Genomic DNA, 22,191 nt, shown 5'->3' on the forward strand with positions numbered 1-22,191 from the left:
ATTTGAGCATCAATTGAGACACGTGGGTTTCTCAGGATAGGCACCTCAACAGATTAAGACCCTGACTAGAGAGTTGGATCAGCGGTGAAGAGCACTTACTGCAGTTGGAGACTTGGGTTCGATTCCCAGTACTCACATGGTCCTTCACAACCATGTGTAGCTCCAATTTCTGGGGATCCGAAGTCCTTTTCTGACTTCAGCGAGAATCAGAAACATTCACGTTGCACATACATAGAATTAAAAAGTAAATCCTAAATCAAACAAAACAAACAAAACAAAACAAAACTTGGCCGTAACACTCTCCTTGTCCTCCGGAGGGCGCACGAAGACCTTATGTAGCGAAATGCAAAGAAGTCTAGTCTGTGCCCAGAAAATACAGCCGAGAGCCCGGTGCATTTTCAGTCAGGCGCGCCCTAGACAGCCCAGGCTTCTCAGGGGCCTGAGGCTCAAGATGGCGAGGCTGTACCTGCGAAAGTCCGGTGCTGAAAGAGTCTCAGAAACCAGACGCATATAATTACGCGTTCTTTAAAGCTTCTCTTGTCCTAAGCTTTGGGTCTTTCATCTGCTGCAATTCCGCGGGAGCCGACATTTTAAGCAGGCGCACTTCGGTCAGCCCTTCCCGGCGTCCCTAGCGACAGCGTCCCGGGGGCCTCTGGGGGCCTCGGGGCAAGATGGCGGCGGCGGCGGGGTCCGAAAAGCGCGAGCGGAAGCCTCCGGGGCGAGTGTGAAGAGGGGTCCCGGGGTCCCGGGTATCTCCGGGCCGGGGCCCCGCTGCGGAACGGACCATGCTACGATCTACCGGCTTCTTCCGCTCCATCGACTGCCCATACTGGGCGGGAGCTCCCGGGGGGCCTTGCCGGCGGCCCTACTGCCACTTCCGGCACCGAGGAGCTCGGGGTCCCGGCGCTCCCGGTAGCGGCGGCACAGCGTCTCCCGCAGCAGGTAAAGCCCGTAGGATCGCGCTCTGTTCCCCAGCCCGCCCGTGCTACGTATTTCCCTTGCTCAGCCAGACCACACACGGTCAGATCGCGTCCCTCGCGATGCTGTGCAAGTGTCTAGACCTCTCTGGTCACTAAGTAAAACGTAAAGACCGACACGATGGAGGGAGAAACCGTGCAACCGAGTCGCCAAAGTAGGGGACTTGGCGCAACTCCTCCGGTCCTCATTCCGTTCACCTTCTTCCTAACGAGATATCATTCCCTCCTGTCTTGCGACATACCTTGTTTTTGATCACGACAGTTTCCTGGGGCGAGGCCCCTCACTGTCTCCAGTAGTTGGATGCACAAGGCCATAGGGGCACATGCTGTTTGTCGAGTGGAAAACCTCCTTGCCTACGACGGGTGTAGACTTCCAGGTTGGCAGGGAGCATGTCGCAGTGATTAGTGTGATGGCATATTTTAAGAAGGTCTTAGGGATCAGGTATTGTGTAGGAGGAGGTATTGTATTAGAGAACAGAAATTGGGAGAAATTAAGATTTTGTTATGTTATTTGTCTTTCGTTTGTTTTTGCTGTTGTAGGATAGTTTGGGACCCAGGACCCTCAAGCTGCAACCTACTGGGTTCTGGGATGACCCTAACCCAACCCAGGGGATTTCCATTGCATTAAAGAAGACATTGTGGAGGCTAGAGAGATGGCTCAGATTTAAGAGCACTTGCTGCTTTTGGCTGAGCATGCTGCGTGCATACTTTAGTCCCTGCTCTCTGAAGGCACAGCCAGGTGGACCTCTGCATTTGAGTCTAGCCTGGTCTATATATGAAGACTTGCTCCAGAAATCCATAGACAGTGAGACCCCTGTCTGAGGGGTGGGGGGCATGCTTGCTACTGTTGCAGAGGCCCTGGGTTGGGTTCCCAGCATCCACATGGCTGCTTTGTAACCCCAGTTCCAGGGCACCTGTTGCATTCTGGCTTCCAGGCACCAGCCATGTATGGTGCAAATGCATACACCCAGACAAACTCTCATATAGATGAAATTAAAAAAAAAAAAAAAAACCTTTAAAAAGTGGCATTTCAACCAGGCATATTGGTGCACACCTTTAATTCCAGCATTTTGTAAGGCAGAGGCAGGTGAATCTCTGGGTTCAAGGCCAGCCTGTGTTATGTATGTGGCCTTCTCTAAATACAACAGACAGGTAGTTAGGAGGAGAAGGCTGAAGAGACGGGGTTGTTGAATAGAGTACCATTTAGACCTCTGGTGGTCTCTGTTCCTTACGAGTGCTTCCCCTTTTTAAACCACACACACACACAGACACACACACATATGTAGTGCATTTTTCAGGTAGCTCTCATGTAGTTTATAGGTTTGCTTCGGAGTCTGTGTGACCCATGATGACCTTGAGTCTGTGGTCCTCTGGTTGTCATGACAGGGCATCATCTCCGCAGCTGTTTTGATGAAGCACTGGGGATGGGGTACAGACCTCTGTGTGAGAGCTTCACCACTGACTTGATCTCCAGGGCCCAGGTTCATTTTAGATACCACTCTCCCTCAAGCTGTTGACTTTTTTTAAAATAAAGATTTGCTTATTTTTTTGTATTTGAATATTCTCAATGGATAGATGGGTTCACTGTGTAGCCCAGGCTGGCCTTGAACTAGAAGTAATCTTTGTGCCTCTGCCCTCTTGAGCGTTTGAGGGCCGGGCATGAACTGCCACATCTTTTGTTTTTAGTCTGTCTTTACACATGCACTGGCTTAGGACACCTGCAAGTGGTCTTTGAACAGCTCCCAGCTTGGTGGTTAGGGTCATCATCTGGCCACTAGTGTTGTTGTGGGGTCAGCGGTGGACCCAGCCCAAGTGCTAGGGAAATTGCTTTGGAAGAGGAAGTACACAGCTTTGCAGATTTCAGCGCAGGGGCAGGGTGGGCACCGAGGACCTGGTATAGCTGTCATCTCAGGCTGCAGTGCCCGGCTTGGGTGACATGCAGTGTCTTTCTGTTGTTTCCTCCAGACTCATGCCTCTGTATATGTGTGTCTGACTTGCTGTGTTTGCAGAGGCCAGAGGACGACGTAGGGTCCCTGGATCTGGATGTCTAGGCAGTTGTATGCTTTCAGCCGTCAGTGGCAGGGACGGACTTCAGACCTTGGCAAGAGCAGCCAGTGCTCTTAACCTCTGAGCTGCCTCTCGCCCTTCTGTTGTTGTTCTGTGGGATTTTGTTTTGTTTTTTTGAGACAGGGTTTCTCTGTAGCCCTGACTGTCCTGGACTCAATCTGTAGACCAGGCTGGCCTCGAACTCATAGAGATTCTCCTGCCTCTGTCTCCAGAGCACTAGGATCAAAGGTGTGCACACTCCCACCACTAAGCTGACATCCTGGCTTTTAAAGTTTACTTCCTTTTTGTTGTTCGGGGATGGAAGCCATGTCCTGAGCTGTGCCCAGTACTGTGCTGCCTCTGAGCATTGTCAGGTCCTCGACTTTCCTCTCATTCTCTTCTTCCTGTGCTATCCTGTGCCACAGCTGGTCACTTGGTTCCCCCAGAAGGTCATGTTTGGGGTCTGGTGCTGCTCTGTGTGCCTGACAGTCCCCCAGGGAAAGGTGCTTCGTTCCCATCTCCTGGTGCCATCTCCTGGTGTTCTGGACCTCAGGCAATGTCCATTCCTGCCCTTCCTGCTCTGGGGACAATGCTGCCCCCTCCTCAGTGCACTGCAGCAGAAGGTGCACCTCTGAGGAGGCCTGGGCCTGGCATGCCCTGGATTAGGATATGGACCCAGTGGCTCAACCTTGGTGGCATCCTTTGGGCATGTTGGAGTAGGCCTCCATGGTCTTTGTGCCCACAGTAAAGCAAATCCACATGTGGCTGGCCTCCAGTGGCTCAGAGCTGCAAATGGAAGCTAGCTGCCTTTTCTCAGCTGGGTACGTGGTAACCCTGCTGAGGTGCTGAGTGCTGAGGAGGGGAGGCAGGCTGAGGGACAAAGGCCGTCTGCTTCTCGTGCCTGTGAGGGAGGTTGGAGCTGTGGCATGGGTGGGTGGTTCCTTGGTGGTGACCTCCATGAGTGGCAAGGCTGGCCCTTGAGTTTCTCTCTAGATTCCTGTTGGCCGGTGTACATGGAGGCCCTGGCACAGTGGCCCTCACAGAGCCCGTGCCCTGGCACAGCTGCTGTCCCTTCCAAGGGAGGCGGAGTGAGAAGAACGGAAATGAGAAATTAGGGTGTCTGAGCCAGAGCGTTAACGACCCCTCCCCAATGTCTTCAAGGCCCTGGAACCTCCATCTGAGACCCCCAGCAGTGTGGTATGGGTGGCAGCCAGGAGTGAGGTGCTGGTGGTTCCAGCCTGGGTTGTTCCCTGTGACAGTGTGGGTGCCAAGGGGGCATCTAGAGCAGTGGCAGTGGGGCTCTTAGAAGGAATAGGCTTTGTTCAATAGGAGGACAGTGTTCCTGGGGCAGAGAGAGTGGGGACAAGAAAGTGACCGTGACTGTGGCTAAGGCCAAGTTCCTTCTGAGCCTGGAGGGCCTCAGTGCCTGGCCCCTCTCCACTGAGCTCTGCCACCACACATGAGACCTGTGACTGCCCGTTGACCTGTTAGACCAGGCTTGGTGCACTGCTTGGGGACACAGGGGCTTTGGGACTGGCTTTCCTTGTCTAAGCAGCCTAGGGACAGTGGGACTCCTGCCACTTGGGCTCCTTCCCAGAGAAAGACCCGTTTTCCAGGAGGCGCCAGCAGGGGGTGCTGCAGCCCACAGCATGGTTGTCGGTGATAGTTGGCCCTGTGTATGCCTGGAGACATCTGTGCACTGGTCTGTGAGGCACAAGGCCCTGGTTGCCCTCTAACAGACAGTAGCACGCACACCATGATTCTGTTTGGAGTGGTGCTGTCCTGTGTATGGTGAACGTTCTCCTCGTCCACCCCTTCCAGGCCCAGCTCTGGCCGGAGAGAGCATCAGGGCTGCACTCGTTGGCTACCTTGCTGGTGGTAAGCAGCGGGTTCCACTGGCCACTGTTGCCGGGGAAGGTGGCCTGGAGGGCAGATGGGCACCCCTATATAAATAAGCAACATGGGGTTCAGGACGCTGACTCAGCTGCTCAGCTGCCACACGTGCCCAGTGCCAGCCTGCCTCTGCTTCACGTCTGCCCCATTCATGGCTCCTCTGCCTTCGTTGTGGCCACTTAGGGTGTGGCATACTCAGCCAGGCGTCCTTACCCCGACCCTCTTGACTGAGTCTGTGGCTTGTCTGTCCTGGTGTCCTTTATATAAGGGACTTGGGATTTCCGATGACTGCTGGCACAGGGGCAGCTGCAGTAGGCGTTTGCCGCTGACAGCCTGTCCCAGGACACCTTCCCATAGAGGGAGGAGCCCCAGGTGCAGGTGCATTGGGCTGAGCCTGTCTAGGACAGGGGTGAGTGTCCAGTCCAGCTTGACAATCAAGTGGGACCCCCAGACCCTGTGGAGAGGACCGAGATGCATGAGAAAATAAGGAGGCACAGCAAGTCAAGAAGTCTGATCAAGCTGGCCAAGATTTGATTGGTCACACTGGTTATATACTCTGAAAACAGGGTATGGGGAGGGCCAGGAAGGGAAAGGGGGCTTTGCAGGTGGAGGAAGCTGGCTGCAGCTGTGGGGTCTAACTAGGTTGTACCTGTGGTTCTCACAGAGCCTTGCCGTTACCAGGGTTCTTTTTTTTTTTTTTTTTCCGAGACAGGGTTTCTCTGTGTAGCCCTGGCTGTCCTGGAACTCACTCTGTAGACCAGACTGGCCTTGAACTCAGAAATCCACCTGCCTCTGCCTCCCAAGTGCTAGGATTAAAGGTGTGCGCCACCACCGCCCGTTACCAGGATTCTAAACAGAAAGAATAGCAGGTAGGCGAGCCAAGGGCGAGTGTTTGCCAGGAGCGAGGCCTTGCCATGGCTTCCCACAGGCGAGGAACTGGCAGGTTCCTGACTCAGAGAGCTGGCCTCTCCGAGGGCTCCTTCCCTTCATGCTCAGTCTTAAGAGGACCTGTGGCAGTCAGGCAGGAGCCCCATGGGAGAGGGTTAGGGCTTCACTTCTTGAAGGTGGCTTGTCCCTGGGTGCCCCGGTGCTCCAGTGTTCTCTGCAAACAACCACTCTTTAAGGATGGATTTGTGCCCCACAGTACTCTGGGAGTGCTGTGAGTAGGTGGTGGCCTCACTTTGTAGAAACTCTGGGGTGGCAGTGATCTGGACAGATGTGCCCTGAGGCCCTGAGGCTCTCTGGCCATTCTTGACTCAGCATGCACCTGTGGGACTCTGTGGGGAGAGGGTAGGTGGGCAAGCACACTGGCTCTGCTTCAGGGATAGAGTAGCTGGGGGCTGAGGGGAGGCAGGTTCTTGTCAGACAGCTCCAAAACTGGATTTGCTTGTTTGTTTTTTTAAAGATTTATTTTATGCCTTTGAGTACACTGTAGCTGTCTTCAGACACACCAGAAGAGGGCATCAGATCCCATTACAGATGGTTGTGAGCTACCATGTGGTTGCTGGGAATTGAACTCAGGAGCTGAAAACTGGGTTTTGAAGGCCAGTATGAGTTTGTCCAATGTCTGGGAGGTGCCCACAGGACTCCCTGCTGGCATGCTGATTTGATATCCAGCCTTCTAGAAAGGTCAGGGTGCCTCTAAAGTTGCACTCGTTGGCCTGGAGACTGTCTCGTGTAGTGGAGGAGATGGGGCCGAGCCTTCCCCCCGCCCCCCGGTTTTCCTCTTAGCAGGGCTCCTGCAGCTGCGGTCAGCTGTTCATCTGAGGGCTTGTGAGACCGAGGTCCTAGAGCCGCCCACTGAATGCGAGGTGGCACTGGGACAGGTCCCAGACCTGAGTCCCAGAGAGCCTGGTTGGGGACTTTGCCTTAGTTCTGACAGAAAGCGTCCCGTGCGGTGGTGGGGGGTACAGCTGCATTTGCCCTCTGAAAGCCTCACATCACCCCACCAGCCTCCATGACAAGTGACAAAAAACCATGTTCATGTAACACTGGCCGGCATGCTCTTCCTCTGGAGATGCAGGGCCCTCAGTTCCCAGCCTGAGCTCTGGTCAGGGGCAGCTTGGGCCTGGGAGACATCCTGACTGGCTCTCTGTTGGTGTCAGGCTAGGATGGGGCAGAGGGGCCCTGGCCATCTCCATTGGGATCCAGTGGGAGGCCAGGTCTTAGGGAATTTTCTTTATTGGACTGGAAAGTATACATCACAGCCCTTGTGGACCATGGGAAAGGAAGGCTACCTGTAGCCTTGCTCCAGGATGATCTTAGCATGTGGCCCGGCTGCCTTCCCTCTCAGCTCCTCTTCTGCACTGGTGGATGTTAATAGAGGCTCCATGCCTGTTCCTGCTGTAGAGAGCCCAGCGTCTTAGGCACACAGGAGGCTGTCCTCTTGCGGCTTAGCGGCTCCACCTACCTGGAAGCCCTTGGCACCTGCAGGGCTGGTTTTGTGGCAAGAGAAGGCTCTGGAAGATGACCTGGGGAGACAGGAATCCTGGGCTCATTGCTTAGTGGTGTCCTCATAGGGTCCAACTGGCTGTGTACCCATTACGAGGCTAGGCAGCACTTCCCTCGGCTCGCCTGCTCCTCTGCTGTGGCCGAGTCTCACACTTGTGTGCGCTTCCTATAGTGCTCTGGTGACCTGCTGCCAGATGTGTGTGGTCTCTGCCGAGTCACCGCAGGCGACCTTGGAGCTTGGTCCTGCTCAGGTGACCTGTGTATCCAGTGGTGTTGAGCTGAGGGGAATGCCTGGATCCCAGTGTAGGGTGGACAGGGTCAGCCTAGGAGAGGGGTCAGTCCTCTGTGGAGACCTTGGGCTGCGTGGTCATCTACTGTGAGACTGGCATTCAGGACCGTGCCTGTCAGAACCCATATGAGACAGCCCAGAGTGGACCAGTGCTCCCAGAGCCCCCACCCTAGCACCCGTTGCCCTGCCCACTGTCGCCTTTCCTCCTCTCAGTCGTGTCTGAGGAGCATCCTCCTCCTCCTCCAGAGCTGGGAGCTCTCTTATCGGAGCACTCAGTGGGCTGGGCCCTGAGCAGTCTCTTGGCCTTTATCAGCCTTTTGGCCTTGAGCAGAAACCTTGGGTGCTGGTGCTGCCCAAGGGCTGACTTCCTGTTGTCAGGAGAGCAGCTCAATTCGATGTTGCCTGTCAGAGGTCTAGACAGCTTTGTGGAAGGAATTACCCAGAAAAATCTGCTTGTCTGTCTGGGTAACTCCTCCCATGGGCAGGCTGAGCCCGTGCCAGGTGCCGCTTCAGCCTGGGGACCCAGTGCCCTATTCTGCACTCTGTCCATAGGGCTAGTTGGGCAGCGATGGACCACCCACCACTGCCTGACCTGGGGCTCAGGACCCTTCCCTGTAGGTGGAGGATTTCCACGAAGATAACCTTTGCACGCATCAGTGATCTGTGTGGCCCAGCCCGTCTCCCAAGGAGCATCCACGTTTGCACAGAAGGACCTGTCTTCCTTCTGCAGTCCTCCTGTCTTACTGTTTGACACCATCTCATTATGAAGCCCAGGATGATGGTGTGATCCTTCTGTATCAGACTCCCAAGTCCTAGTATAATAGGTGTGCACAATGCTCCTGGTATCAATCCTACAGTGTGTGTGTGTGTGTGTGTGTGTGTGTGTGTGTGTGACAAAAATACTTAACAGCAACTTGGGGTCATTCTGGTTCTCAGCTGGAGGCTGCAGTCCATCACCCAGCTTTGAGGAAGGCCTGGCGATGGCCGCTCACGTGGAGTGAGTCCATCGTCTAACAGTACACAGATGCTGGTGGCTGCTGCCCCCTCGGTTTTGAGTCTGGGACTGAAGCCCTTATGATGCTGACCAAGTGTGGGATGTCTTCCCCTCGCAGTAAACAAGCTCCCCAGAGCCCGTCTCCCTAGTGACTCGAGAGCCTCTCTGGCTACCCTGTTACCTGTGGCATACTCTTCCCCTCCATGTTCCCTGAGTCCCTGAGGAGTCTTCCAAGCCTTCACAAGGTCCCCAGAAACTACCTCAGGAGGAGGGTGGGGCACTGCCAGACACCTTCATGTGGGTCCCTCAAGTTTAGGTCACCACTTCAAGGGCCTGTGCCCATGTTTGAGCTGCAGACAGCCAGAACACATCTGAGGATGTGTCCTCAGAGTCCATGGACTTGACAACATGGTGGGTCACACTTGTTAGTTCAGCATTTGGGAGGCTATGGCAGGAGGATCGCCAGACAGCCTGAGCTAAAGTAAGACTTGTCTCAAAGAAACAAGCAAACAAAAAGGCCTGTTGGATGGCTTAGCACTTGCTATCAAACCAGAGCCACCCAGATGGGTCCCTGGAAGCCACGTGTTGGAAGGAGAGGACTGACTCCAAGCTGCTGTGTGACCGCCCCTTGGAAAGCCTCCAGTAAACAGAACAGCCACTCTCAAATAACAAAGAGTGTGTCAGTGTGTGTGTGTGTGTGTGTGTGTGTGGCATTTGGGGATCTTCCCTTCTAGTGCCCTCTGTGTTCACACAGGGCATTGTTTGCAATGGGCTCTGGGTGCAATATTTAGTTCAACCGTGGTTGAATGCTTTTGTTTTTAAGTTTTCCCTCTCTCCCCTCTTCATCCCTCCCTCCCTCCCCTGCTTTTGGGCTTTGGGTGTGCCAGGCAAGTTTCTTTTGAGACTGTATTTTGTTAGCCTAAGATGGCCTTGAACTTCCAATCCTCCTGTCTCAGCCTCCTGCATGGCTGGCCCACTGCCTCCAACCCTTAGAGTGTTACTTTCTAAGATCCCAGCCCAGTCACACCTGGAATCTCACCCTGGGTCACCCCAGCACCTGGGAAGTGGAGGCAGGAGGATCAGAAGTTCAAGGTCACCCTCAGGTGTCCATCCAGGCTGGCTAGGACTGTGCCACATGAAATCTTACATCAAATAACTAAGGGAAAGTCCAGAGAAGTTGTTTCCCAATTTTCCCTGATTCCTTTCACAGGTCAGTGCATCCTTGCGAGGCTCGTTGTGAGCCTTCTGTCCCAGCTCATCTCTCGGCAGCAGAGGCTCCCTTCCCTTGACTTTCAGGACAAGTAGGCTCCTCTATTTGTCTCCTCATCATGTGCAAGATTTTTCCTTTTAATTCTGTAGGTGACTGTGTGGGTGTAGTGCAGGTACCCATGGAGGCCGAGGCGTCACATCACCTGGACTGGACTTGTAGGTTGTAAACTTCCTGCTGTGGGGTAGGAAGTGTCTCCAGCCCGTCCCCTTCAAGGTACTCCATGAAGAAGTTAGGCACAGGAGGTTCAGGTGCTGGCTCCACAGTGAGTTAGGCCGCTTTGGCTCCTTGCAGTGCACGCTGACCTGCCCAAGAGCTCTCTGGATTCTCAAATGAAACACACACACACACACACACACACACACACACACACACTCTGATATGCCTTGACTAGCTCAATGGTCAGCACTTCTAAACCTCCCTGTGGCTACCACACACTTCCCTTCAGTATTCCTGGCTTACCACCTTCTAAATCTATACTTTATCTTTGCTGCCCTGTTACCTTCTGGGCCACATTCCCTTTCCACCTACACTGTTGGATGGTTTCTCTCCTGCAGCTCTTAGATCTGACCTGATCCTTCTCCGTCGGTCACGCCGATTTCCCCCTCCTCCCCTTTCTCAGTCCCCTGCCTGCGCAGTCTACAGTCCGCCCGTCTCCCTGCCCACCCATTGGCTGCATGGCAGTTCTTTACCATCAGTGAAGGCCTCTGGGGCAGGGAGCCTCAGGTCTGGAAGTGAGGCTTTTGGGAGCCGGAATAAGACAGAGCATTAGAGCCAGTTCCCAGCGATCAAGGGCCGGGTGCTGGCTCCATGGTGAGGGCTGAGCAACGGCTCCAGAGCCACACTTTAAAGCCGGTGTGCTGCTGCATTTTTGTGATCTAAGCTCTAGGGAAGTAGAGCCAGGAGGATCTACTTAACCAGGAGTTTGAGCTGACCTTTCTAGCAGAGAGACCCTGAGCCAGTCACAACGACACAGCGTGAACCTGAGCCTGCCAAGGCTGCCGGTTCAACCTACGTGCACTTGGCCGGGGGTGGTGTTGCAGGCCAGTCCAGAGCCTTGCACTGTTTGATTCCTGCTGGGCCCTATGGGTAACCTGTCCACCTTAGTGGTCTCCAGGGAACCTGTCTTTCTGCACCCTCTTTGACATAGGATCCATGTTGCTCAGGCTAGCTTTGAACTTACTATGTAGCTCCTGATCCTCCTGCCTGTACTTTCCTAGAGCTGGGGTGATGTACCTCCACACTGGTACATGTGGTGCTGGGGATGAAGTGTGTATGTCCCCAGCAGTACTCCAGCCACACACACCTCAGCGGTGTTACAGCATCATGGTGGGGACCCCAGCCAGCGGTGTTACAGCATCATGGTGGTGATCTTTGAGGCCCAAGTCTGGATGCAGTAGGTTCTGAATGGCTGGCTCTCTTACTCGGCACATCTGTAGCAGACCAGCTCAGTGGCTCTTCTGTGTTCTCTTCCCTTCCAGGGCTTGGTTATGACCCGTACAACCCAGAGCTGCCTCAGCCTCCCGTGCAGAGTGAGAATGGTGCTCTGGGTCAGGGTGACGGCATGCTGGAGCTGGAACTGGTCAACCAGGCCATTGAGGCTGTCCGTGGGGAGGTGGAGCTGGAACAGAGGCGCTACCAGGAGCTCCTGGAGACCGCACGGGGGCATAGTGCTGGGGCTTCCGCCCTGGCGCCTTGCAGCCCTGCCACAAGCGTGGATGACGATGACACCTTCTCATTGGCCCTAACTTACACTCCAGGTGGCCTGCTGAGCCCAGATGCTGCCTATCAGCCCACCCCACTGGCCGTCCCTACTGAGCCAGGACACAAGTACTCACTGGTCCCTGCAGACAGGGCTCAGGGCAGAGCTGCAGGAGGTGCTGGTGCCCTGGAGTATGTCCCCAAGGCTGTGGGCCAGCCGCGCCGCTGTGGCCGCCCTGTGTCCGGTGGCAAGTACGTGGTGGATAGCTCAAAACCATCAACAGATCTAGAGTATGACCCACTGTCCAACTACTCTGCCCGGCACCTTGGCAGGGCGTGTGCTAGGGATGACAGGGCCACCAAGCGGCCGCGGGGCTCCAGGGGTGCTGAGCCATACACACCTGCCCTCAAGAAGCCCTGCGACCCTTTTGGTGGCTGTGAGGCCCGGTTCTCAGACTCAGAAGATGACGTGGCCAGCCCCCCTAAGGCTGACATTAGCAGCCCTGAGGCAGGGGCTGACCCCGAAAGCAAGGCACCCGGGAAGCCTGTCTCCAGGGAGAGCACGGAGCATGAGGAGGCTGGCCTTCGGGGCACCAAGGAGATGGCAGTCCAGTGTGATGTGGTAGACCTCGGCCAGCCTCCTGCAGCACCGGACACAGCACCCTCAGTCAAGCCCAGCTCCCCAGCCAGAGCCTCTCAGGATCCTGGGGTCCCCAAGGAGGGCAAAGCCAAGAAGAAGAAAAGTGGGACCCCAGCCAGTCTCAGCCATAAGGACAAGGTGCGCAAGAAAGACAAAAAGAAAGAGAAAGACCCAGCCAGGCCCTGCGGGAAGGAAAAGGTGTATGCAGACCGGAAGAAGCTGCCTGCCAGTAGCTCCTGGGGGAAGGCCCAGGGGGCCGAAGGGACCAAGAAAAAGCCATCCTCTGCTACCACCTCGGCTAGCTCAGGGAAAGGGAGGCCAGGCCACTCCTCCAGCATGGGGCCCCAGGACTCTGGGCCTGGTTCCCGTGCACCTCTGGCCTGGAAGGGCGGCAGTGCAAAGAAGATGCCGTCTGGGAAGTTAGTGGAACGCAAGGCCTGCTCCCTGGATGAAGGAGCCCCCCAGGACACCCCTAAGCTCAAGAAACGGGCCCTGAGCCATGCCGAACTATTTGGGGATGAGAGTGAGGAGGAGGACTCAGGCCTGGGAGCGGGAGCACCCCGGGTCTGGCCCCCGACCCTGCCCAGCCTTAGCTCAGACTCTGACTCCGACTCAGACTCCAGCCTGGGCCTGGGTGAGACAAAGGTGCCCAAGCGTCTCAAGGCCGTACTGCCCTCGTCCCCCGCACCGCCCTCCCCACTGTCGTCCTCCTCCTCGCCCTCGGGAGCCAGCCAGGGTGCAGAGGAGGATGTGGACTACTCGGCCCTGGAGAAGGAGGTGGACTTCGATGTGGACCCTATGGAGGAGTGTCTGCGGATCTTCAACGAGTCCACCAGCGTGAAGACAGAGGACAAGGGCCGGCTGGCCCGGCAGGTGAGGGCGCTGGCCCGGCAGGTGAAGGCCCTGCGAGGGGATACTGGTCCTACGGTCATCTCTAGCCGATTCCAGCCTCTGTGACCCAAGCAGGGGCCGCTCCTTCAGCACCGGCCTCTTAACTCCATTCAAAATTCAGGAACCCTCGGTGGCCGCCGCTGCCCCCTGCACCTTGCCCAGAATGAGGATGCTGGCTTTCTGCCCACCCAGCCGGCTTCCCGTGGCAGCGTCCGACTGACTGTTCAGACTGACCGGCAAAGGGGTACCGGGCCCTCCCGCCCCTCCTGCCTCACACCACCTCCTGTCCCAACTCCTCGGGCTTTCTTGCACCTCTTCCCTCCCCTGGCTCCTGGTCCCTTTCTAGCCTCAAAGCCCTTTCCTCTCCTCAGGCCAGCCGTGACCCATCTGGGTGTACCTTCTTCTAATGTCCCCATGCTGGCCACCAGAGGGAGCTCACCCTGAACAAAGAAAGATGGACTTGGCCAGTTCCTTCCAGCACCAGCCCTGCGGGATGCCCTTGACTGGCATTCCCTATCTGAGCCGTCATTCTGGGCTGGGTGTGGGGGCAGCAGCAGGGACACGCCCACTGGTCCTCCTGTCCACAAGGCCTGGGAGGCAGGTGCTTGGGCCGGCCTTGAGCCACAGGGCGCTGACCCTCGGTAGGGCTCTCACTGACAGAACCATCTAAGGTCTGGTGGCAAAGCAGGGGCATGCCCCACAGAAGAACCAGACTGAGGAGTACATGTATGTTTTCAGCCACCCAAGGAGAAGGCCGAGGAGAAGACGCATGCGGGCCTGACCGCTTTGTTCCCAGGGCAGAAGAGGAGGGTCTCACACCTTTGCAAACCAGGAAAGGAGGTAAGACCCAGATATGGGGATACATGGTGGGCCTCCGGAGGAAGGAGACCTGCCACCACAGTCCGGTGGAGGACCCCTGCTGCTGGCCTGTGGTAAGCTGGTGTCCAGTGCTTGCTGTCTCACCTAGACTGTCTGTGCTTGACCTGGGCACAGGAACAGTGCATGCAAGACTGAGATAAATCCCCATGAGTATTAGAGTTGAGTGGGCTGTCCAGCCTCAGAGCCCAGGCTACCTCAGGTGTGGCTGGAAGACAGATGCTAGGAGAGGCCTATGTGGGGGTGTGATGGCAAGTGTAGGCCCCCCAAACATCCCTGCTGCTTGGGGCACCCCATGAAATCTCCAAGGAAGGCTTCGTCTTCAAGGAGACATGAGTGTAGACAGGTCATGGGTCCCACAGAGAACACTGTTGAGCAGTGGGAAAGTGGGAATGGGGCCTCCGGAAGCCAGGGGAGCCCCCCTGCCCTGCCTCTGCTTCCTCTGCTTGTCTGGACTTGGAGCCAGCTCTAGGACCTATCCTCTTTCAGGCAGAGGCCCCAAAGAGGACCCCTGTGGCTACCCCAGCACGGCCCCCAACTGCTCAGGAGGTGTGCTACCGGCGAGCACAGCAAGCACAGAGAGACTCCGCCGGTTGGCTACAGGGTGCCCCACGGCCAGCTGAGAGGCTTTCCTCTGTGCGCATCTCAGCACCAGGGGAGAAGAGGAGGATTGCTCATGTACCCAACCCCCGACTGGCTGCCAGTAAGTCCTGGCCCCACCCCTTCTTGGACCCCTTGCCTTGACATGTGCAGCTATGAGAACTCTGTTGTACTTGGCTTCGAGCACCCTCCCAGGACCTCGGTGACTGGAGTAGAAGGCCGGAAGGTCTGAGCAGCCTCCTTGCTCCCTCCCAGCCCAGGGACCGTCAGTAGGGCTCACCTGGGCTTACCTGGAGTGGACAGCAGCTTGAAGGTTGGGGATGGGATGGTCCTGTGAGCTCCGAGCGGTGGTCCCAGCCGGCCCCATTACCAGCAGAGCGCCTGAGAGTGCGTCCTGCCCAGAGAGCCAGGGCCAGGGCCAGATCAGGAAGAGCTCCTGGACCTGTGCTGCTCCCTGCCCATGAAGGGCCTCAGTACCCTGGAGTCTGTGTTTCTGTTCATGTCCACAGCTCACAGCCACATCTCTCGCTGGCTCCTGCTTGGGCTGCTAGGACACCGCCTGGGGGATGCCCGTGGCCCTAGCTGCCGCAGAGCTCGGGGCTGTCCCACTTCTGGGTTCTCCTTGTCTCCGATGCCACCTTGAGCTGCTTCAGTGCCCCTGGTCTCGGCTGCTTACAGGGCGGGCAGTTCTTCATGCAGATGTGCCCCACCCTATGGGGCTAAGAAAGCACTGGAGAGTCCTCTCCTCCCTGTAGAGCTGAGAGTGCACTGGGGAATCTCTCTGTACAAGTACAGCCTTGGTGGTTTGGTTCCAGGAAGCATGGCAGGGCCAGCCTGGTCTGGACCCCGAGTCCTCTCCAGAGAGTGACCCCGACTAGGGCCAGAAGTCACTCGTCTTAGTCCTTCCTCCTTCTGTGTTGACGGGCTGTGATGTCCATGCAGGGAGCAGCCCTGGCTACCACCTGCCAGGGCAGAGACTGTGTGGTTTGTGACCTCATTACAGGGACAGGCAGGTGGCCTGTCACAATGACCAGGCCGGGCCATCCCAGGCCCTCTGGTCCTGTGCCCTGGAGCCAGGGCTACCCCTCAGACGTCAATGTCTCGGAGTTGGGGGCTGGAACATGTGGCAGAGGCCCCAACCACGCCCCACCATTCGCCAGACTGCCCCGACCGCGGCATTGCCTGAGCCAGCCTCCACAGCCGCATTGTCCGCCCCCCCCTCCATGGCCTTGCCCCAGAGCAGCTAGAGCCCCATGTCCTTCCGCACCCCGAGCCCGGCGCCCCGGCCCCCGCTGCGCGGCGAGATGCGCGTTCTGCTCACACTTAATGACCGCAGCCTCCTGGTGCTCCGCAGCTCCGTCATGGGCCTGCTGTCCTCCTGCACTCACGTCCCCTGTCCCCCACCAGCCCCCACAGGTGCCAAGAGGGCGCTCCCTGCCAGCAGCAGCCAGGTGTCCCACGGCCCCGAACCTGGCAGCCAGCCACTGAAGACACGCACGTTGTCAGGGATGGCATCTAAGACAACCACCACCATCACCCCCAAGCGCATGGCCCACAGCCCGTCACTCCAGGTACCCTGTGCTCCTGCCTGCCTCCCTGGCCTGCGTGCAGGATTCTGAGAGACCATGAGCTGTGCTCTGCTCATACTGTCCCCAGTAGGAGTCTGTGTTACAGTATGTAACACAGTACTGTTTCCTAGTACTGAGAACGAGCCAGTGCTTACACAAACACGGCAAGGTGCTTACAGCCAGACCAGCCTCCAGCCTCTCACTGAAGGATTCCACCCTCTGTCATGCCCCCAGCCCCTCCCTCTGGAACTCATAGCTGGGCTCATGCATTGGCTAGCCTAGTCCTGTCTTCCCCAGAGGCCCTGTGTCCTCACACCCTGCTCTCTTTCTCCAGAGTCTAAAGAAGCCCGTTATCCCAAAAGAATTTGGCGGCAAGGTCCCCACTGTGGTCCGCCAGCGCTACCTCAACCTGTTCATCGAGGAGTGTCTCAAGTTCTGTTCGTCCAACCAGGAGGCCATCGAGAAGGTGGGCCCTGGAGTGCACACCCCTCACAGGGCAGGACTGCAGGCCCTGGCCATGGTGGCCTTGAGCTTCAGCGGGGGAGGTCCTGTTTGTCTTCCTGACTCACCTCAACACATCTTGGTTCACACTGGCTGCCTGTACCACGTCCTCGTGAGTGACAGGCTGGGCCTGCACCGGCCACTGTCCTCCCAGTGCAGCTGAGCCTACTGCCCATGCTCCTGGGTGCCAGGCTCTGCCAGGACCTTACGCTGAGCACTGTCTTATGTAGGCCCTGAACGAGGAAAAGGTGGCGTATGACCGCAGTCCCAGCAAGAACATATACCTGAACGTGGCCGTGAACACTCTTAAGAAGCTAAGGGGCCTGGTCCCCAACGCCGTGCCCAGCCTCAGCAGTGAGTTGGGGCAGCTGTGTGTGCAGAGGGTATTGCCGAGAAGGGCGGCACATGGGCTTCAGCGGCAGGGATGGCCCCTGGGTCCCCACACTCAGCCTACTGCCTAAGGTACCCTCTGCCTCCTCCCTCCTCCCTCCCTCCACTAATGGTGCCCCACAGCCTCTTCACAGTGAGTGGCTGAGCGAGCGGGCGAGCGCTGCACAGTAAGCTAGGGAAGGAGGGAGAGAGGGTTAAGACATTTCATTACATCCCCTCGAGAGGCCCATTAAACAGCCCCCACAGTGACATGCTCGTCTGCGTGAGCCCCCGCCCCCATTAGTTTCTCCTCACCTCAGAACCCATTAGTCGTCTGCTTTGTTGCTGCGGTGTGCCCCCCCACCCCCACCCTTGTCCCACACCTTCCCTCAGGGATAGCAGGCCTGGTCTGTCCAAGCAGAACTCAGTGGGGGAGCTGCTGAGCCCTAGGTGACTTGTCCTGAGGCCCCATGACCCCTTCCCAGCTGGGACTCTGTAGGCTGAGGTGGGGGTGTCCATGCAGTGGGGTGTAGCTGAGGTGGCCGCTGGCCGACCCCTCCCTGGCTTTTCTGTACTTCCCTCTAGAAGCGAGTGGCCGCAGGGTTGTGTCCCATGAGGTTGTACTGAGGGGCAAATTGGCAGCTAAAACCAGCTTCTCACTGAGCCGCCCCAGCAGCCCACGGGTAGAGGAGCTGAAAGGTGAGATAGCGACCTCCGTGCTCCCTGTGTCCTTGTCTGTCTGTCTGTCTGTTCTGTAGTGTCAGGTCAGTGTCCCTTCTGTTCAGCACTGACAGCCGGTGTCCCCACTGGGATTGCCCTGTGTGTGCGCACACACATGCATGAATGTGTGTGTACATGCCTGCATGTGTGTCTGTCTGTCTGTCCCTCCTCCCCTGCCAGCACTGACACCCAGTGCCCCTGCAGGCACTGCCCTGTACAGCCGCCTCAGGGAGTACCTGCTTACTCAGGAGCAGCTGAGGGAGAATGGCTACCCCTTCCCTCACCCAGAGCGCCCAGGGGGCGCCGTCATCTTCACAGCTGAGGAGAAGAAGCCCAAGGACCGTGAGTATCCTCCCAGCACTGCTTTGGGCAGGAGGACTGGGTGGTTAGCTCTCTGCTGTCATGACAGACGCTTCTTCATGCTTGGGGGGTATTGGGTTGCCAGCCCCTCACCCACTTGGCCTCTCTGCCTGTCCATCTGTCTGCCTGTCTGTCTGTTTTCACACACAGCCTCCTGCAGAATCTGTTGTCGCTGTGGCACCGAGTACCTTGTGTCCTCTTCAGGCCGCTGTGTGCGCAGCGAGGAGTGTTACTACCACTGGGGGCGGCTGCGGCGGAATCGAGGTGAGGCTTGGCTGCTGTTGAGAGCCATGCCCACGCACATCTTGTTGGCCATGAGGGCTCCGTGCCCATCTCACCCCCCCCCCCCCCCCCCCACCCCCTGTCTCAAGTCCTGGCCTTCTGTAATCTAGATGTTCCTTCCGGAGCACAGGCTCTGCTCGTCCCACTCCTACAGTGTCCCCCGGGGTGGGGACCTCCCTGGGCCTGCATCAGCTTGAGACACTGTGGCCCAGATCCTTTCCCTGAGTCCTTGTCCCCGACTGGGTGGGCAGCTCCCCTGCTGGGGCCCCTGAACATGATTGCTGTCTCTCATCAGTGGCTGGGGGCTGGGAGACCCAGTATATGTGCTGCTCGGCTGCTGTCGGCTCTGTGGGCTGTCAGGTCGCCAAGGTAAGTCCTGCTGTGTGCCACTCCCTGCTCTTGGTTACTGCACTGGCATTGAGGGACACAGTTGAGTCCTGTGCTCAGGCCCCATGTGGCCCCTGCCAGCCCTTCCTGGCTGACACAGGCACCTGCTCCCAGGCCTTAGCCAGGGCACAGGACTCTTCAAGAGTCATGCATGGCCATGCTGGCCCCTCTGCTTATCCCCATCCCCCGTTCCCCAGCAACATGTGCAGGATGGCCGGAAGGAGAACCTGGAGGGCTTCGTGCGCACCTTCCAGAAGGAGCTGCCCGAAGACGCCCATGCTGGGGTCTTTGCCCTCGACTGTGAGATGGTGAGTCTGGGTCCCAGGAACCTGGGCATGCCCTGGGACAGTGAGGAAGGGAAGCCAACTGAGAACTGTCAGGGGAGCAGCTGAGGTGCAGAGGAGCAGCTGAGGTGCAAGGCCATGGCCAGCACCCACCGCAGCTTTGGCTGCTGTCTGTACTAGGGCTAATGTCCTGAGAGAGGGGTCACAGCCTGCTTGGGAAGGGTTCTCTGAGTTCCCAGCCTGTGGCTCCCTCTGGCCCTGGTGGCTCCTGTGGTGTCCCTGACAGGGTCTCCGCAGCAACTGTGGCTAGCTGCACAGGGGAGATGGGCTCGAGAAGCTGGCTGCATCTGGTGCCCACCTCTCTCCTGTTCTCAGTCCTACACTACATATGGCCTGGAGCTGACCCGAGTCACAGTCGTGGACACAGACATGCAGGTCGTGTATGACACCTTTGTCAAGCCTGACAATGAAGTTGTCGACTACAACACCAGGTGTGTCCCGGCCTACCACGGGACCCCAGCCTCGTTCCCGTCCTGCCCGGCCCGACGCCCCTCTTGCATCCGGCCCTCTGCAGGTTCTCAGGGGTGACCGAGGCCGACCTTGTGGACACGAGCATCACTCTGCGGGACGTGCAGGCCGTCCTGCTGAGCATGTTCAGCGCAGACACCATCCTCATCGGACACAGCCTGGAGAGCGACCTGCTGGCTCTCAAGGTCATCCATGGCACTGTGGTGGACACATCTGTGCTGTTCCCACACCGCCTGGGCCTGCCCTATAAGCGCTCCCTGCGGAACCTCATGGCTGACTACCTCAGACAGATCATCCAGGACAATGGTGAGGAGCCCGGCCCCGGGGAGGGGAAAGGGGAGGGGACGGGGGGTTGGGAAGTGAGGAAGGCGCTGAGCGTGTGTGCCCTGTAGTGGACGGGCACAGCTCCAGCGAGGACGCCAGTGCCTGTATGCACCTTGTCATCTGGAAGATCCGAGAAGATGCCAAGACCAAGCGATGACTCCGTTCAACATGACCACGCCCCCTCTTCCACCCCTGGCTGCCCTCGGCCCCGCCCCTCGGCCCCCGATGCCCTCGGCCCCTTTTCAAACTGTGTAATAAAACATGACAGCTGACCATGCGCCCCCCACGATCGCGCTGCAGGTCTGCGGTGAGCGGCCCAGAGCCGGGGCTGAGACCGACCCTCAGCCCAGCTCCACGCCCATCCAACATGTCACCACCTCCTCCCCCAGTCCTGTCCCCTGGACCCCGCTGCTGCCCAGGGCAGAGCTGGCCTAGCCTCTGTGCCCCAGTCAGGCGCCCCCAGCCGTACCCCCAGCCCGCCGCTCCAGACAGTGGGCTCTGCCTCCGGCTCCTTTGTATATAACGCAGGTGACAGGACAAGCCCTCATGGTTTGAGACAGGGGTTGTCTTTTTTTTACTTTATACTGTTATTTTTATTAATTTTTAATTTAAACCTGCTGACCTGCACACCTCCTCCTCAGCTGAGGGGTCCGACTCTGGTGCCGCTGGGGTCCAGGGGCTGAACTCCATGTGGTCAGTCCCATGGGCCTGGATGTTTGCCCTGCCTTGTGGGGTAGCTTCCAGAGCTCACCCCAGCCCATCAGGACTCCCTAACCTCAGAGCCAAGCCAGCCCCTTGGAAGCCTTCCAGGGCCTCTGGGCTGTCATCCTGGGGGCCGCTGCCCCCCTCTGTGAGTAGGAACAATAAATGTTTGTATGAACTTTAGATTTCATAGTGTGTGGTGCTTTGGGGGCCAGATGGGCCCCTGTCCAGGGTCGGGAAACATGGAAATGATTCCCTTGCCAAAACCAACTTTTCACCCCAAGTGGTCCCGTGGGCCCATGCCACCAGCTGCGGGAACCTTGTGAGACAGCCCCAAGCTCTGGGGAGGCTGTGCCAGTTAGCCCTCTCCTGAAGGCACCTTGCAGGCTGGTGGTGTGCCTTCACTCTCTTTGCCTGATACGACCCCAGTTACTCAGACAAGGTCCAGGGTGGAGACTGGGAGCCCCTGCCACCTGGTGTACTGAGAAAGGGCCTGGCTATCAAGGCCACTCTGTCCCCATGTCAGGAAACAAGTTTTTTGTTTGTTTGTTTGGTTGGTTGGTTGGTTGGTTTTTCGAGACAGGGTTTCTCTGTGCAGCCCTGGCTGTCCTGGACTCACTCTGTAGACCAGGCTGGCCTCGAACTCTCGAACTCAGAAATCCGCCTGCCTCTGCCTCCCAAGTGCTGGGATTAAAGGCATGCGCCACCACCGCCCAGCAGGAAACAAGTTTTGTATTGCTCACATCCAATGGGACCTCGGCTTGATCAGCAGTGACCTGTGGGGTAGAGTAGGCCTGGAGCCATCAGGTCCTGACTAGGCTGGAGTTAGACCCTTGCAGAGTAACCTAGGTATGATGGTCAGGGTCCTTTGGGAACCCAGTTCAAATGCTCCCTCAAGCCACTTGGAGGGGCTGCAAGCCCATGGCCAGAGCAGCTTGCAGGGGCTAGCCACATAGTGGGTCTGCAGGGAGCTGAGCCAGGCTGCCACCCTCGGCTTGCCTTGAACACTGTCCCCTCTTCTACCTTCTGTAAACAAGCTTTTAAAATAAATAAATGGTGCTGATGTATTCCCAAAGCCCAGGTCTGCTGTGGGCTTTAGTGTGTTTCTGCCTGTGTCCTGCCCAGGTCATGTCAAGGTCCCCTGGGGGGTTGCCCCAGGGCAAAGACCAGCCAACAGAGACCTTTCTGTTAACCCTGGCCCTGCCCTGAAAACTTCAGCCCTGTGTATGTCTGTGTACTTGGGGGAGCCCTCCCCATGGTGATTACCCCTCTCCTCAGTATAAGTCAGGGAAGGGGATCTCTCCAAACAAGGCCATCTGAACGGATGTGAGGAAGATTTGATCAGATGCTCACTGAATGCTGAGTGAGTGAACAGAGTAGCTATCTCTTCAGCATGCTCCAGGGATCAAGCCCGCTTATAGTCAAAGCTTCCAAGGGTAAGTGTTCAGGAACCTTCTAGAGTTTGCTATTCTGATGGTGGAGGCTCCGTCCTGAGTGCCGTCCTTACCCCAGCCACCAATTCACTCATTCATTTTCTGCCA

At 57.4% G+C, this 22,191-nt stretch overlaps 1 protein-coding gene across 1 annotated transcript; it reads left to right on the plus strand.

The window, feature by feature from the left end:
* Positions 1 to 667: 667 nt before the first annotated feature.
* Rexo1 (RNA exonuclease 1 homolog) lies at positions 668 to 20,833 on the plus strand. The gene is made up of 15 exons (XM_028771699.1): positions 668 to 942; positions 11,399 to 13,131; positions 13,888 to 13,989; positions 14,515 to 14,728; positions 16,033 to 16,196; positions 16,528 to 16,659; positions 16,925 to 17,048; positions 17,649 to 17,762; positions 17,988 to 18,125; positions 18,294 to 18,407; positions 18,721 to 18,794; positions 19,010 to 19,120; positions 19,472 to 19,587; positions 19,671 to 19,930; positions 20,017 to 20,833. The coding sequence occupies exons 1-15, from the start codon at positions 786 to 788 to the stop codon at positions 20,103 to 20,105; spliced, it is 3,642 nt and encodes a 1,213-aa protein (XP_028627532.1). The 5' UTR covers positions 668 to 785; the 3' UTR covers positions 20,106 to 20,833.
* Positions 20,834 to 22,191: the final 1,358 nt, after the last annotated feature.

The sequence above is a fragment of the Grammomys surdaster genome, unplaced genomic scaffold (assembly GCF_004785775.1).
Source record: "Grammomys surdaster isolate TR1022 unplaced genomic scaffold, NIH_TR_1.0 209, whole genome shotgun sequence".
NCBI classification, from domain to species: Eukaryota; Metazoa; Chordata; class Mammalia; order Rodentia; family Muridae; genus Grammomys; species Grammomys surdaster.

Bases quoted from the DNA above. Each gene is read 5' to 3' on its own strand.
- Rexo1 (XM_028771699.1), top strand. From the start codon at position 786: ATGCTACGATCTACCGGCTTCTTCCGCTCCATCGACTGCCCATACTGG. The intron at 18,795-19,009 runs GTAAGTCCTGCT...CCCGTTCCCCAG, and splicing joins TGGGCTGTCAGGTCGCCAAG to CAACATGTGCAGGATGGCCG. The intron at 19,588-19,670 runs GTGTGTCCCGGC...GGCCCTCTGCAG, and splicing joins GTTGTCGACTACAACACCAG to GTTCTCAGGGGTGACCGAGG.